Source organism: Papaver somniferum, chromosome 7, assembly GCF_003573695.1.
Source record: "Papaver somniferum cultivar HN1 chromosome 7, ASM357369v1, whole genome shotgun sequence".
Lineage (NCBI taxonomy): Eukaryota > Viridiplantae > Streptophyta > Magnoliopsida > Ranunculales > Papaveraceae > Papaver > Papaver somniferum.
In genome coordinates this window covers 201305079-201321406 of record NC_039364.1, presented here as the reverse complement: position 1 = coordinate 201321406, position 16328 = coordinate 201305079, and the positions used below count along the sequence as shown (strand labels likewise).

At 35.4% G+C, this 16328-nt stretch overlaps 4 protein-coding genes across 5 annotated transcripts; 2 read left to right on the top strand and 2 right to left on the bottom strand.

Annotated features, from left to right (window-relative positions):
* Positions 1–3708: 3708 nt before the first annotated feature.
* LOC113299379 (choline monooxygenase, chloroplastic-like) lies at positions 3709–7114 on the top strand. 2 transcript variants are annotated; one of them, XM_026548397.1, is made up of 10 exons: positions 3709–4179; positions 4493–4538; positions 4868–5003; positions 5246–5320; positions 5443–5655; positions 5745–5840; positions 5992–6122; positions 6256–6349; positions 6493–6543; positions 6650–7114. In XM_026548397.1, exons 1-10 carry the CDS (start codon positions 3858–3860, stop codon positions 6788–6790), a joined length of 1305 nt encoding a protein of 434 aa, XP_026404182.1. In that variant the 5' UTR covers positions 3709–3857; the 3' UTR covers positions 6791–7114. The 2 variants fall into 2 exon arrangements, with proteins under 2 accessions (XP_026404182.1, XP_026404184.1); XM_026548399.1 differs by lacking the exon at positions 6256–6349 and having other exon boundaries at positions 6650–6792.
* An 872-nt stretch (positions 7115–7986) lies between these two features.
* Positions 7987–9194, top strand: LOC113299380 (LOB domain-containing protein 24-like). The gene is made up of 2 exons (XM_026548400.1): positions 7987–8142; positions 8691–9194. The coding sequence occupies exons 1-2, from the start codon at positions 7987–7989 to the stop codon at positions 9162–9164; spliced, it is 630 nt and encodes a 209-aa protein (XP_026404185.1). The 3' UTR covers positions 9165–9194.
* Positions 9195–10032: 838 nt separating this feature from the next.
* Positions 10033–10614, bottom strand: LOC113295813. The gene has a single exon (XM_026544140.1). The coding sequence runs from the start codon at positions 10612–10614 to the stop codon at positions 10033–10035; it is 582 nt and encodes a 193-aa protein (XP_026399925.1).
* A 1327-nt stretch (positions 10615–11941) lies between these two features.
* LOC113295812 lies at positions 11942–16180 on the bottom strand. Its single transcript, XM_026544139.1, has 4 exons — positions 16064–16180; positions 13503–14686; positions 13071–13383; positions 11942–12973 (listed from the first exon to the last, which is right to left on the bottom strand). The coding sequence occupies exons 1-4, from the start codon at positions 16178–16180 to the stop codon at positions 11942–11944; spliced, it is 2646 nt and encodes an 881-aa protein (XP_026399924.1).
* Positions 16181–16328: the final 148 nt, after the last annotated feature.

Below are 16328 nucleotides of genomic sequence, written 5' to 3'. Positions count from 1 at the left end.
ACTCTAATTAAGTTTCATAATTTGTTTTTCTAATAATTTCTGACAATGCATACCTGCCCTGTCATCTATTGGAACACTCCAGGGCATATTTGCATGTGATAGACTTCATTTCTACAATTACAATGTCTCTTACCAGGTCTCAGTTTTAAGAAAGTTTTTCTCCCTCCAAGCCTGATTAGATTCATTATAATACACATCAGTTATTGAAACATCTCTGACCACAGTCCAGATCCAAGAATAAGAATAGTCGTACCTTCAAAGTGCCCCCCATGTACAAGTCTTCTAGCGAAGCATCCAAATCAACAATCACATCATCGCCTTTTACAACCTTGTCTTCCTCTTCTAGTTCACCTCCACCAAATACACTAAACACAAATATTCATTTCGTTGAAAATCAAAAAAGAGAACATCAATCCATATTTCAATAAAAGTGTATCCAGTTAAACATATGACGTTAAGGATCATCCAAATACATAAGACCTAATAGAAAACAAACAAAAAACATATTTATACACAACAACTTGTTTTACAACTCACTATTACAAATAATGAACAGATGTACAACTAAGTACACATCAACAATCAACTTTGAAGACACCTACAACTTCATAGCTACAGAAACCAACAAGGTTTATTATGAGTTGAACAGACAGAACAAGGAGCATGATACAACATTACGATTTTCGACCCTTATTTCTTTTCAGTTACAGGGCATGTGACAGTCACTGATAAGTTGGCATTAGTTTTCGCCTAGCCTCCATATAATGACATTCCAGCGTTATAATCCTGTAATTTAGGTATCAACCATTGATTCAATTCAAAGATTGATGTCAAAGGTGCATCAGGGTGTAACACAGTCATGTACAATTAATAATCAGCATGTGTACGACTATGTACACATTAACAATCTACGGGTGTACAACTATGTACACGTTATTAGGTACAACTATGTACACATTAACAAGATATTCACTACCAAGATTAGCAATTACAGGAAAGAAAACCACACTAGAACATAAATTACATCTAAAGTGAAAACCAAACCTATCGGAACAGAAAAATTATAAGTATATCGTACCGTAAATGTGCATAAAGAACAAACAAAAAAGAAAAAATAATAATTACACTACCAAGATGATGCCTCATACAAGATGTATTAAAAATCTGTTTATGGTAATGAAACAAATGCTTGATATCAAACAACAATTAAACCCAACAATATTAGTACTATTCCCAGATAAAGAAGGGAGACTTTCTAATCACCTGTAGAGGCTCTACGGGAACGTATTTCCTAATGATCCATGGACGCATCATTTACCCATTTTTTCCTTCTTTGCTTCTCGGAATTTATATTGTAAAAGCGTTACCACAACAACCTATTTAACCATTGTTTTTCCGGTGTACTTCTATACTAAAGCATCATTTCTTATCCTTGTTTTGGGCTGCATCCGCGCCCCCAATCCAATGTGACTAGTATCCTATTGTAAACGGAGGAAAATAATCTTTAAATCTCTTCTATTTAATTAACTACGGTAACTCCTAAGTTAATTATGATTTCAATTTTGGTAGTCTTGCTCATGATATATATTAAATTTAGAATACGGAGTACATGTTTATCTCTACATTTGCTCTTCTCTTTTAAAAACTATCACCATGTCTTAAACAAGAGATAATTGCCAATACATATATAATCTAGACGTGCAGGTGAGTTTCAGATTGATGGGAACAACATAATAAATGTATTGTTCAGTTAAAACTTTTACACAAAGTGCTAACTACAAGGCCTCACTATCCGAACACCACAGACACATAATGTTCCCACATATATACTCAGCTGCTTCTTCCTTTTTTTATCAAATATTTTGAGTGTTTCGTAAGAATCATTGATCTCATGAATGAAGTTTGCTGGTTCCCGCAGCAAGCGAGGTCGAGGGACACTAAATTAAGATGGGATCTTAGTAATCAAACTCTACCAATTTAAACCGATAAATTGCGAGATATTCATCACACTTGTAATCATAGGGGCAAAAAAAAATCCATGTCCTACATTCATATAATCATTTTAATAATTAAAGCATGAACCCCACACATCAGTAAGAAAATCAAAAGACAAAATTACTTTCTTCTTATGAGATTTATCAATAGTCACTATCACCTCTACATAGACATTGTTTCAAAAAGAAAAAAGAAAAAAGAGCACCTCTACATAGACACTACAGATAAATTTCCAACTCCATCTATTAATTAACTTCTCAATCTAAATCACAATATCACATACGTTTCAGATCTAGGATTAATTATACAACAAGATCACAAAAAATTCAAAAAAAATTACCTATGAATGATATGCCCAATTACATCAAATCTCTTCGGTGATTGATTTTTTCTCAGTTGCAACTCCTTTTGTTGAGTTTAACACTACAGATATATCACATCTCTTCAACAACAAATGACATAAAAAAATGTTGATTTATGACACCGAGTACAAATCAATTATTCTTTCTCGGTGATGACACCGAGTACAAATCTCTGTTGAAGAACAACGATGTTAAATCGCCTCTGGCTCTGTCTCTCTCCAAAAGAAAAATCTAAGATCTAGAAATTGAACACAGAAACATAAAAAGGATAATTAGGGTAATAAGAAAAAATCACATTTTCTGAATCGGCTGAATTTTGGACTAACTCGTACAGGTTTGGTCTAAACTGTTGGACGCGGGATTTTTTGGACTAGAAAGTACCAGGCCTCAGATGGGTGGACTAAAGAGTCCTAAGCCCAGTAACTTTGGGACTAAACGTCAATTTCTACATTTTTGATGCACTAAAAAAAAACCTGAAATGGTTTATGGTTCTGGGGTTTGACCACGATGATACAAGTACGATGCTACCCTTTCCCTCAGAGAAGACAATCAAGGAGTCGCAAAACCCTAGTTAGCAATTCGGGGTACGGGTAGTAGTTCGGGACGGCATACGTACGAGAATTATACAAATTCGGATAGGTCGGATTCAGTCAAAAATCCAGTCAATGGTTCGTTGTTCGGACAGTAGTTCGGAACGGCATATGTACGTGTATAATCGTTTTATAAATGTGAGTTCGGCACTTAAAATTCGGCTTACATATATGATAAATTGATAAGTATTATGACCTTATTATTGGACTAATTTTATTTATATATTATTTATAAGATGGAAAAAGACATTTTAGCGTGATTATTTAACAAGAAGTAAACAATTCAATCGTATAAAATGTATTATAAAATGAGTTTATAGGCTTTTAACAAAAATTAACACATAAAATACTGGTTAAACAACTTCCGATAGAAAATTTTAACTGCATAATTGTATTTAAATATAAAGTATATACAAAATCAAACAAAAACCAATCAACATAACTCTGGTCAGAGAATTACCTATGGAAATTCTAGTTCGGAAATATCATTCGGATTCGGTCAGTTCGGATATGTTCGTGAATCATTCGTGAGGTCCATATAATCCGGGAACTAGGTTCGGTGTTCAAATAGTTCGGAAGTATCATTCGGATTCGGTCAGTTCGGATACATTCACGAATCACTCGGGAATAATTAGGAGAATTACTAACTGGCGCAAAACTAAGTTGTGAGGGGAAAATGATTTGGCAGTGTATCCACATATTAAAATTTAGAAGAAGCAGGTGGCGGGTATCTATAACTTTCACTAGCTTAACTTCAAAGAGTACTCGCACAATAAAAGAAAAGCAGGTGGCGGATGCACTCAAAAAATTCAAGATACAAAAGACACATTCTGGCATTCTGCTGCCATCTCAGTATCAGAACTCAGAAGTGAAGACGGTAGTTTTTGTACTCTCTACACTTGAGCCACATATGGCAATTCTCAAACCAATATTATTAGGTCTGCGTCTTCCTCATCCTTTAGAAGTAGAAGCCCCAAAACTTCAAATTAAATCATCAAAAAAAAACAATTCTTTGTGTCATCATAATCATCGAAAATGTTTACCCAAACGCAGTATGATCATTTGCAACTCATTATCAGCTGATGATACTAGAACTCAAAAATTGGTTAAAGAATTTAACCCTGAAATTCCAATTGAAAAAGCCATAACACCACCTAGTTCTTGGTATACAGATTCTTCGTTCCTCTCTTTGGAATTTGATCGTGTCTTTCATCGCGGATGGCAAGCTGTAGGTACGTTATCATCCCATTAATCTGCAAACAAAATCTCATCCTAATAAAAAAAAATCTTCATTTTTTCTTACAGCATAATTAAGTTTTTCATTTTCTTGGTGTTAATTGTTAACAAAATGAACAAAATTGATTTGAATTTTATGGGTATTGCATTTTGCCAATAGTTAGAAAGATTTAGGCCAATAATCAATTAAAATTTTATAGAAAGTCTTTGAACTGAGGTGCTTGATCATCTCAAGGTAATGATATGAACAATGATTACTTTATAGGGTAATTCTGTGTCAAATATCTCAAGCAGCTGATTCATTTTCAGGTTATACCGAACAAATAAAAAATCCTCGCGATTTTTTCACCGGAAGGTACTTCCAATCTTCTTGAAAAGAAATGTTGAGCTGGATACATAGATTTCATAGACACTGCAAATTTGGGTTTTCTAGATTTGCATTACAAGTACATAAGATCTTTCAAGAAGGCTAGTTATACCAACAAAAGAGAGACCTTAAAAGGACGAATTGATGCGTGTTTTTGCCAATCTACGTGCTCTGGATTTATAGGGAGAAACACCTAGTACAAAAACCAAATATTGAGGGAAGACCATCGGTGGGCTTTGGTTTTTTTTGTTGTTTTATTGGTTCTATAGCAAGGTTCGTAATTCTGAAGTTGCTAATGAGTTGCATGCAAACTGCAGACTGGGAAGTGTACAATTTGTGATATGTCGAGATACAGATGGTAAAATTCAAGCTTTTCACAATGTTTGTCGGCATCATGCTTCTCTTCTTGCATCTGGAAGTGGCCAAAAGTCTTGCTTCGTATGCCCTTATCACGTGAGTTCTTATATTGTTTCCTGCTTGGTCAAAACTTTCTGTTATTCTATGTCTATGGCTTACCTTGATTCAGAAACTCATTAATAGAAATTAAAAAAAAAAAAAAACTCAATATATTTCATGATGATCGGAGATTAACGTAGCTCAAAGATGCATGATATATATATATATGGCTTCTTATGCCTTGTTTCATTGATCTTTAATCTTGTATTATGGCATCTTTATTATTGTTACTTTTGTAGGGATGGACTTATGGGTTAGATGGTGCACTCCTCAAGGCTGCAAGAATAACAGGAATACAAGACTTTAACGTTGACGTATGTGTAGCGGTGATTTTTATCGTCGTAACATTGATTTTATTTCCGTTCATCATTATCTTGGAAGGTCTTGACAATGACTTTTTATTTCCTCTCTTTCCCCTTCCTGACATGGAGAGTAGGAATTTGGGCTAAAAGCGTTGCAAGTAGCTACTTGGGGTCCTTTCGTGCTTATCAACTTAAGTGAAAATATACTGCAGCCTCAGCTGATAGCTAATAAGACAGTTGGCAGTGAATGGCTTGGCAACTGTTCAGAGATATTTAGTGCAAATGGGGTTGATTCATCGCTAAGTTATGTGGCTAGACGTGAATATACCATTGAATGTAACGGGAAGGTTTCTTTTTATTTTGCAGTTTCATTCGAGCCCATCTCTTTCTCTACGTATCTCTTAATGAAAACTTATTTGATTCTTATACGTGGCAGGTTTTCTGTGATAACTATCTAGATGGTGGTTATCATGTTCCATATGCGCATACAGGTCTTGCATCCGGCCTTAAGCTCGATGCCTACACCACGACAGTATGTTTAATTTCTTTCCCTTTTTTTGTATATCGAACCATGTAGGAAAAACTATCATGGCAACATACATATGTAATATTAAATAATCACGTAATTTCAAGACATACATGGAGTATCCTTTTTACGGGTGTCTGACTTTGGAGTACTTCAGATCTTCGATAAGGTCAGTATTCAAGCATGTGAAAGTAGTACATATCAGCAACAAGGAGGAGGAGATGATTTTGATAGACTTGGCTCGAAAGCTTTTTATGCTTTTGTGTACCCTAACTTTATGATCAATAGGTACTTACTCTGTCAGCTAAAACCTGTTTTCGTCTGGTTTTAAGATTTTCTCTTCCTGCGTTCATTAATTATGGAATGATCTTTTCCAGTTTCTTATTTATTGGCAACTAATTTGAGAAATTATTATTCTCAGGTATGGTCCATGGATGGACACTAATTTAGTACTTCCATTAGGACCCAATAAATGTCAAGTAATATTTGATTATTTCATTGAAGCGTCTCTTAAGGTATAGATAATAACTTGCATTACCGTTATAGGAATGCCTTCACTTCATAATGTTGCCTATGTCTAACCGTCCCGACTTTCTTATTATCTTGCAAATTCATTGGACATTGATCACCCGTGGTTCTGATTCTTAACGTGTTTTAGGATGACAAGGTTTTCGTCAGTCAAAGTCTAGAAGAAAGCGAAAGAGTTCAGGTACGACAAGGAGCTAGTTTCATTCCTCATTCATAGATGGACCTAGTTATATATTCTCTTTTAATGCGTAAGAGAAATTGTTAAGGGAGCCAGAGATATTTTGCAGATTGAAGACATCACATTGTGTGAAGGAGTTCAAAAAGGACTTGAATCACCGGCGTATTCAAGTGGAAGATATGCTCCTACAGTTGAGCAAGCGATGCATCATTTCCACTGTCAGCTGTATGAGGACCTCATGAGCAAATGATCTTCATGAGATTGTACATGGAGTATAGTTTTAGGGGGTCTCTTCATATAAGGACGTCTTCATACTTTTTAAAGTGCATTTGATCATTTCCACTGTCAGCTGACCTCGTGAACAAATGATCTTCATGAGATTGTACAGGAAGTATAGTTTTAGGGGTTCTCTTCATATAAGGGCCGTCTTCATACTTTTTAAAGCGTATTTGTTATCATAGTGTGGTACTGTTGTGATCAAAATGAAGGAATGCATATACGCTAACTACCATGGAGCAATTCAGTTAATGATTGATAATGTAGCCAGGCTCTCTAAAATGCCTATTTTCAGACTTTAAGTATCTTATTGGCGATCTACTTCTGTGGAATTAAGCTAGCTTTGCTGAAACAATACATCTAAATGCAGCCTGCCATTCTGGTTGAAAGTTGTTATCGATGTATATCTGACATGGCGGACATTTACAGAAAAAACGCATATTCCTCATTCTTTTGGCCACCGCAATAGGTGCAGCCTACAAAATTAGAATCCAAAACTTCTCACAGCCCAGAGACTTACTCTGTAAGGTCCGCAACCATAAAAAAGAAGAGTACTCTGCAGTCTTCACATCTCTTCAGTGGCGTCTAATGCTTCAACTTTGTTCAACTAAAACTTCGTACATATAATGGCAAGAAAAAAATTAACATACTCCTATTTCAGATAAAAAAAAACGTGAGTAATAATTTAATTATTTTTATTTTAAATTATTTTTCCTTACATTTCTAGCTCAAGAGCTTCGGATGTGCATGCGTGCACGACCTAAAAAATGTCAAAGCCAGACGCAGCCTCATTTCACGAAATAGAGCGCCGACCAAATGGCTGCTCGATTTAGGACAAACGGCTAGAAAGAGAAGAACCTTAAATAGAACCATTTCTTGGTAATAATATTACTTGCCACCCATGAAAATCTCTATAACTTCAGAAACATTTTCATGAATACAGAACTAACTTGCCATTTACAAATTACAAACTAGCCGTTGTACAATATTACCATAATTTTGATTCACTCTCTTCACCCACAATGTTAACACAAATCTTTCTCAAATCCCATATCTCTTTATATTTGAGTAGAAAATCTAAGAAGATCGTAAAAATAGAGAATAAAGAATCACTAAGATTTTATTACGTGCTGAAATATCTTGAGAAAATCTAGAAAAAAATAAGATAATATGTCAAATTCAACAAGATGTGCAGCTTGCAAATCTTTAAGAAGGAGATGCGCTGAAGATTGTGTATTAGCTCCATATTTTCCTTCCACCAATCCTCAAAGATTTTCTTCTGTTCATAAAATCTTTGGTGCTAGTAATATTACTAAAATGTTACAGGTAAATATATTATTTTATACTATTTAGATTTTCATTCTCTTTTTTTCTTAGATATTATTATGATACTTTAGATATTGATAATCATTTTAACTTATTATTATATTACTAATTTGATTTTTAAAATCACATTTGCAAAGGAAAATAGAGTTTTTCCTACTGAAGCTTTGATTCGGATAATTTTTTTATAAATAACTAAGTATATTCTGATTTAGTTTTTTTTTTTTGTATAATTAACTCTATTATTTTTGGGTATGATTAACTTAATTTATAAATTAATCAATTAAAGTAAGAGGACTAGAAATTAATAAAAAAAAATTTGGGTTTTCTAACGAATTAACGAGACCTTAAAGAACTTAATTATTGTTATAGTTTGTCAATCTCCTTAAAAATAACGCACATTTCATGCCAGAATGACAATACGATATTAGTTCTTTTGGCTATTCGTTTTATTGGCGGAAAAGGGGACTTTTACCATAGAAGTTGATAAGAGATACATTTAATCATAATCGTTTTCCGAATTTTTAATTTGATCATAATCTGTTTTGCAGAGGCTTCCAGTGAGTCAACGGTCAGAAGCAGCCGATTGTATGTCTCTAGAGGCCACATGGAGAGTACAAGATCCAGTTTATGGATGTGTAGGGATTATCTCACAGCTGCAGCAGCAAATACTCATGGTTCAGAGTGAACTAGCTAAAACACAAGGTGAAATTGCATTCCATAATGCTCAACAGCAGCAACAACAAACACAATTACCGCAAGAACCGATAGTAGGTGGAACTCAATCGCTATTCCAATTTGGCCAACCATCATCGTCATCCACAAATATCAATGTCAATCAAGAAGACATGATTAGCAGCAACTTGGATCAACAACCATTTCTTGATTTTCTTAATCAACAGAGGCTACTTTTCCCTTCTAGTACCCATATTTGCGGGCACCATTTTTTATTATTCGTCGATTATGTTCTGCTTTTTCTTTTGAAGCATTTATTTTTTATTTTTTTTTTTATTTTGACACGATAGGCAGGGTTAAGGAGACCCCAACCTTACAAAGAAAACAAAGCTAAAAAGAAACCAAGACTACAATCAAACAATCAAACAAACTAGACCCTAAAATAGACCTTCCCCGCCTTATCAGCTGCTAGAATCTCTCTAAAGTCGGGAGAGAATTCCTCTATAGCTAAATTTACAAAACTTTCCTGCGGATGTAACATAGAAAGAAAGTGAGCAGCTTGGTTTGTCTCCTTGTAGCAATGACTAATCTTAACTGACAAGAAATTCCTCAGTAATGTCTTAATCCTTCTCCAAACCTGTATAGAATTCCAAGGGGGCTCTGAATCACTATTGTTTAACAATAAACAAGCAGTTAAAGAATCTGTGCACAAATGTATATAAGGAGTTTGTTATCTTGATAGCTAACTGCAACCCCATTTCTACCCCCTGCAATTCATGTTTGATGACTGAAGTGGGTGGAGAACCCCCATAAGATGCTGCCAAAGGGTCACCTAGAGTATCTCTTAGAATGGCACCAAACCCAGCCGAATCTTCATTCATTGACCCATCAGTATTAATCATAACATCATATCCCTTAGGAGCAAGCCATTTGCAAGGAATTGGAGATTTGACTATAAAAGTACAGTCAAATCTCCATCTTTCTATAAACTCTCTATTGGCAGCATTGTCTTCAGTTTTGAGATTTTGTGCACTCATCTTTAGCCAAACCTCATGAGTAATATTGTAACTAACAGTCTCAATAGAAGAATATTTGGAGGTGAAAATTCTGGAATTTCTTTCCCTCCGAATATGATGTATGAAGCTATTCAGAATTAATCTTCTAACTAAGGATATCAGGGATTTACCTTTAAAATGCTCAGCACACCACTTCATTTCATCACTCCAATGACTGCAAACTTCCCTGCAGTATCCCATTTAGCAAGAGCCCTTTCCAAATTTGAGAAGCAAAATTACAGCCATGAAATAAGTGACTCTCAGTTTCCACAGTGTCTTCACAAAAAGGACAAGGAGCAGTGGACATCAACCCCCATTGCATTAACTTTGCTCTAGTCTTCAGTCTCCCTTGTAAAGCTAACCAAGAAATGAAGGAATGCCTGAGAATATGATATTTAAACCAAACTAGATCACACCAGAAAGGACTATCATTAGAAGAGGATAGCGTCAAATAAGTATCTTTCAGACTAAATTCTCCATTTTTACTAGTTGTCCAAATCAACTTATCCCTCTCATTTAAATTAAACTCTACTGAAGTAACTTGGTTAGAGACATTCAAAACTGCTTCATCATCACAAGAAGTCAAACACCATTGTCCCTGATCAATAAATTCAGCCACCTTACTATCACCATTAGGGAACCAAGTCTGAATAATATTGTCATCCACCCAATCCACCAGTCTACCTTTAGGATGCCATAAGTCATTAAGCATTATAGTGTCTTCTCCATCACCTAACACTGTCATAATCAGATCTTTTGCAACATTCCTTTGTTCTAGGATTCTTCTCCAACTCCAAGAGGCATCTTGTGGGATAGGAACAGACCAGAAATTCCTTCCCTTGAGAAGATTGTGATTAACCTAATCAGTCCAGATAGACTCCTTCCCAGAAACAAGATTCCAGACATGTCTGAGATTAGCTGCAATATTAGTCACTTCAATATCTCTAACTCCAAGCCCTCCTTCATGCACTGGTAAACAAATACTAGTCCATTTCACAGGGCAATACTTCTTCCCCATATCACAACCAGCCCATAAAAATTTCTTAAAAATACTAGTGATTTCCTTTATAACTCTTTTAGGAAGAATAAAACAAGACATCCAGTAGAAAACCATGCCAGCTAAAACAGTTTTAATGAGCATAAGTCTTCCAGGGTAAGCTACAAACTTGGCTTTCCATGCGTTAATTCTAGAAAGAATTCTGGAGATTAAAGGAAGGCAATCATTATAAGACAATCTTGTTGATAATAAAGGCATACCAAGATACCTGATGGGAAGCTTTTCTACTGAACAATCCAGAATGCTTGTTATCTCCATTAAAGTGTCAGCATCCACAACAGAGGAGAAAAGAGAAGTTTTATGAATATTCATTTCCAGGCCAGTATAAGCAGTAAACTCAGTGATACAATTTTTCAGAGTAGTAGCAGCAGAGCAAGATCCTTTGAAAAACACCAGAACATCATCTGCAAAGCAGAGATGAGTTAACTTTGTTAATTTACACCTTGGATGAAGACCAAACTTTCCTTGAGAAATTTGTTGTTGAAAAATAATGCTCATTAACTCCATGACCATAACAAACAAGTAAGGGGAAAGGGGACACCCTTGTCTCAACCCTCTACTAGCTCCAAAGTAACCATAAGGTGAACCATTGATAAGTATAGAATACTTAGGAGAAGTAATACAGAGACCAATCCAATTCACAAATAACTCAGGAAAACCCATTTTCTTCAAAGTAATAAGAATTGCTTGCCAATTGACAGTATCATAGGCCTTCTTCAGGTCAATCTTTAAAGTGCATCTAGGGGTACCAACTTCTCTATGGTAGTTCCTAACAATTTCATGAGCCAATAAGATATTATCTTGAATAGACCTACCAGAGACAAATGCAGATTGACTAGGGTGAATCAAACTTTTCAAAACCCCCTTCATTCTTAAAGCAATGATTTTAGTGATACATTTATAAATCACATTGCAGCAAGCAATTGGTCTAAAATCAACAACCTCACTAGGATTATCTTTCTTGGCTACCAGGGTGATGAAAGTGCTGTTAATCTCCTTCATGAACTTGGATTTATTAAAAAAAAAATTGCACTGCAACAACAAAGTCATCCCCTATCACAACCCAACAGACTTTAAAGAAAAGACTTGTAAATCCATCAGGTCCAGGAGCTTTCCCTGAACCTATAGAAGAAAGAGCTTCTATAATTTCGTCTCTAGAAAAGGGCCTAGTCAATTCCACACAAGAAGCTTCATCAACAATTTTATCAAATTTAAGAGACTCAATCCCACTCCCATCAGTCACTTTTCTGCCTTCCTCATCATACAACTTGGAGAAAAAATCAATACATTCCTCAGCAATCTCTTTATCATCCTCCAACAAAATATTATTTTGAGATTTAAGAGTCGAGATATTATTCCTAGACCTTCTCTCTTTAATAGAATAATGGAAGAAAGAAGTATTAGAATCCCCCAACTTAAGCCACTGCACTCTGGATTTTTGATGCTTCTCAGATTCTTCATACCTGGCAACTTTAGAATAGTGTCTAACAACCACTTTTTCCTTTTGAGCCAAATGAGGACATAAAGGGTTAACTTGAATTTGTTTCTGAACCTCCTCCAACTCCTTCTTAGCCTCAAAAACTTGCTCAGATAAATTCTTGAACCTGATCTTTTTCCAAGCAATAATAGCTGCTTTAACCTTATTCAGTTTAGTAGTAAAGACAAACATAGGATTTCCTCTTATTTTCTCAGTCCAAACACTTCTCACCAAATCAAGAAAATCAGCTTCCTCAGCTAAAAAATTAAAAAATCTAAATGGAAGTGGACCATGCTTCCTTTTATCAAAAATAGTTGCCACACCAGGAGAATGACCTGAGAGACCTGGGTTGAGAAATTCAGCTTTGGAATTAACAAACTGATCCAACCATTCAATATTAACTAAAATTCTGTCCAGCTTAGAACCAATTCTAGTTGCTCCTTGTTTGTTAAACCAAGTATAGAAACATCCAGAAAAAGGTAGATCCATAAGCTGAGCATCTTGTACACAAACACTAAAATCTTGATAATGAGAAGGTCTAACTTCAGCTCCACCAACTTTATCTGAAGGCTTCAATATAGGAGTTAAAATCTCCAAGAACAATCCAAGGTTTGGAATTAATTTGAGAAAAGGCAGTAATATCAGTCCATAAAGCTCTCCGAAGAACCCCATCATTATTTTCATATACAAAAGCAGCCACAAAGCTAATGTTTTCAACAGTATCCACCTCAACAAAAATAACTTGAGAAGAAGAATGAATTAGAGAAACCTTAACAGAATCAAGGTTCCAACCAATCCAGATTCTACCAGAATCATCATTATTATAGTTATCAATAAAATGCCATTTAGGCATAATTTTATTTCTAATTCTACTAGCATTTATACTTTGGACATGGGTTTCAACCAAGCCAATTATTGAAAACTCACTACTTCTAATAAGAGAACTAACTTCTACTTGCTTTAGAGGGTCATTCGACCCCCTAATATTCCAAATTGCAATTTTAAACATTATGAGAATGGGTAAGATTTTGTTTCTTACCTCTACCAATCTTCTCTACCAATCTTCTTCAGGTCAGGGCCTTTAGAAGATAAATTTTACTTAAGAAGGTCATTCCCACCAGTTTTTTGAAAATGAGCTCTGACCCCTCCACTATCATCATTAGGAATTCCTGAAACAACATTATGAGTACCCTTGCTTGGCTGTGAAGAATTCTGCATAATATTTAAGTCTTGTTCCCCCAACACTTCAAACATGTTAACAGTCTGGATAACTTTACCAACAGGAGGTTTCTCATGTAAACCCTGTTTCTCAAGTAAATTCTCAGTTCTAGTCTCTACTTGAATTACAGTTTGTTCAACTCCATCCATAGAACTAGGACCACAGTCTTCAGGAAGTACACCACTACCCTCATCAACTTGTTTCTTCTCAATAGAGTCCCTGTTTCTCTTAGAACCCTTGACAACCCATTCTCCTTTATCAAGTTTGGTTTTGGCAGCTTGAGCAACCTTTTCCAATTGAGCTTTAGCAGCTGTTGTCTTACACTTAAGAGCAGAATGATTAAAAGTCTTACAAAGAGCACACATGGGAGGCTTCCATGGGTACTCTACAACAACCTCAAGAGCTAATTCGCCATCCATATAAACTGGAATCGAGCTAGGAAAATCACAATTTGCATCAACCTCAACACAAACCCGAGCATAGCTCATTCTTGTTTTGTTCAATGTCTGTTTATCCAACATTATAGGGGTACCTACACAACTTGCAATGTTACCCAAACCAGTTTCATTCCACATATAGAGTGGAACTTTTCTCAAATTCAACCAAACTGGAACAGTTTTGAGTTCTTCCATCTCCTTCTCAAGATCTTTATGCCAAGGTCTAATGATAAAAAGCTGACTAGAAATATAAATAGACCCATGTTCTAAGACAGCAATTCTATCCTCTTCAGATTCAAAATTAAACACAAAGGAAGACTCACCATGAATAGTCATACTGAAATCATTCTTCAATTTCCATAAACGAGAGACAACGTTCTTAACCAGCATAAACGCAGGTCTCTGACCAACAAAAACTCCAATCACAAGATCTTCACATTGCTTTATATCCTCTGCATAATCAGCATAAGAAGAAGAAACAGCTTTCCTTCCATTGATAATCGAAGGTTGCTTGAACATCCGCTTCTCCTTCTGAGATTGAAATTTCTCACCGGAGAAAAACTCAGACCAAACAATCGAGCCAAATTTGGGAAACTCAGAACCAGATCTAGGGTTCTGATTCAACACCTAGAAGATCCTACTAGAGAGTGATTACCCCCTTTAAGAGAGCTCTCTGCCTGAAGGGGAGCGTTAGACAGAGGTGTAACAGAGGGAAGAGCCGCCATCATACCGTCATAGACGGCGGCAGAGAAGAGGAAAAACCTAAAAAACACCCAAAGAAAAAAATCGCACCACCTCACTGCTTCTCTCTCCTCACGTGACTCTCGTTCAAGTTTTTTTCTTTATTTTTTCATTTGCTTGTTGCCCATCATTATTTTTGTAAAATAACCATAGTCGAGTCTAATCTACTAAATAGAAAACAAATCTTTTTCCTTTGCGGCCATTTATAGTTTTTATACTTATACTACTCTCTCCGTCTCACTATTAAGTGACTTAATTCAAGTTTCCACAATTTTAGAAAAATATTTTTAACCATTTTTTACAGTTATATCCTTGTGGATAATAAATAGTGAAATTTTGAAATGGTTTATCTCTCAAACTATATCACGGATGTTCGTAAACTTCGTACCATTGAATAGCATTTTAAAACACCTACGTAACGAATATAAACATAACTATCAAATTATGCATATTTCTTATATTTTTTATAATCAATTAAAGGATGATTTTAGAATTATCTCCTTGTTTAGTGATAGAGATCAAGTGGGACAAAATCTAAAAATAACCAGGTCACTTATTAGTTGGACGGAGTGAGTAATAGAGAAAGCGGGACTCTTGTTTAAGGCCCTCATGTACTTGTTAAATACTCGTGTCTAATGGGAAGACAAAGGTCAATTACCGCGGTACATTAAATGAAGGTTCTCATGATCTAATGGTATTAAAAATTGGAAAACTATAATTAAAAAACCTGGTGAAAAATACAATTTCTAAAGCATTCATAACGCCAAATCTTGCTTTAAAAAAATGGGCAACTACTGAACTTGTCAAGTCAGCGCTGAGTTTGAGTTTTTTTTTTTTTTTGAAAATAAGACTTAGATTACTGGCCTCCGTTAATCTGCGGATTCAGTCTCCTCAGAGACCAATTCTTGTTGAGTAGCTCTTCCAATGGCTGAATTTCTAGGATTAACATAAAACTTACAAAAATATTGTCATTTACGTTACAAAGTTCATAAGCTTTGACAGTGTCAAAAGCAATTGAAGGAATTAAAAAACTAGGAGTTGGGCATTCCAAAAAGTTGTACTGTTGGCCTTCCAAAAAGTTGTACTGTTGATGCTTCTTCCCTTCTTTGCTAATAAGTCTGCCACCCTATTTGCTCTCCTGTCCACATATTGAAAACCTAAAAAAGAAACTAGTTGCTCTGCTAATAATTTAACTTCTTCTAAGATGGATATGCATTGCCATTGGACTGTTGATGCCTTGCCTTGTAGCTAATTGATTGTTGCCTGGTTGTCTCCTTCAATCACCAAATAGTGTATGTTGTTTATAACAACCCATTGAGTAGCTCTCAGAAGAGCTACAACTTCTGCCTCTTCTGATGAGAAGGTCCTGTAACTCCCCATTAGCGCTGCTTGGAAAGTTCATGTCCAATTGTGCAATATGAATCCAAAACCAGCATTAGTGATTTCAGACAACCATGAAGCATCACAGGTAATACTATTTGTATTTATAGCAGGCAAATTCCATTTAGTGTTTAGAATACTTTGTTTA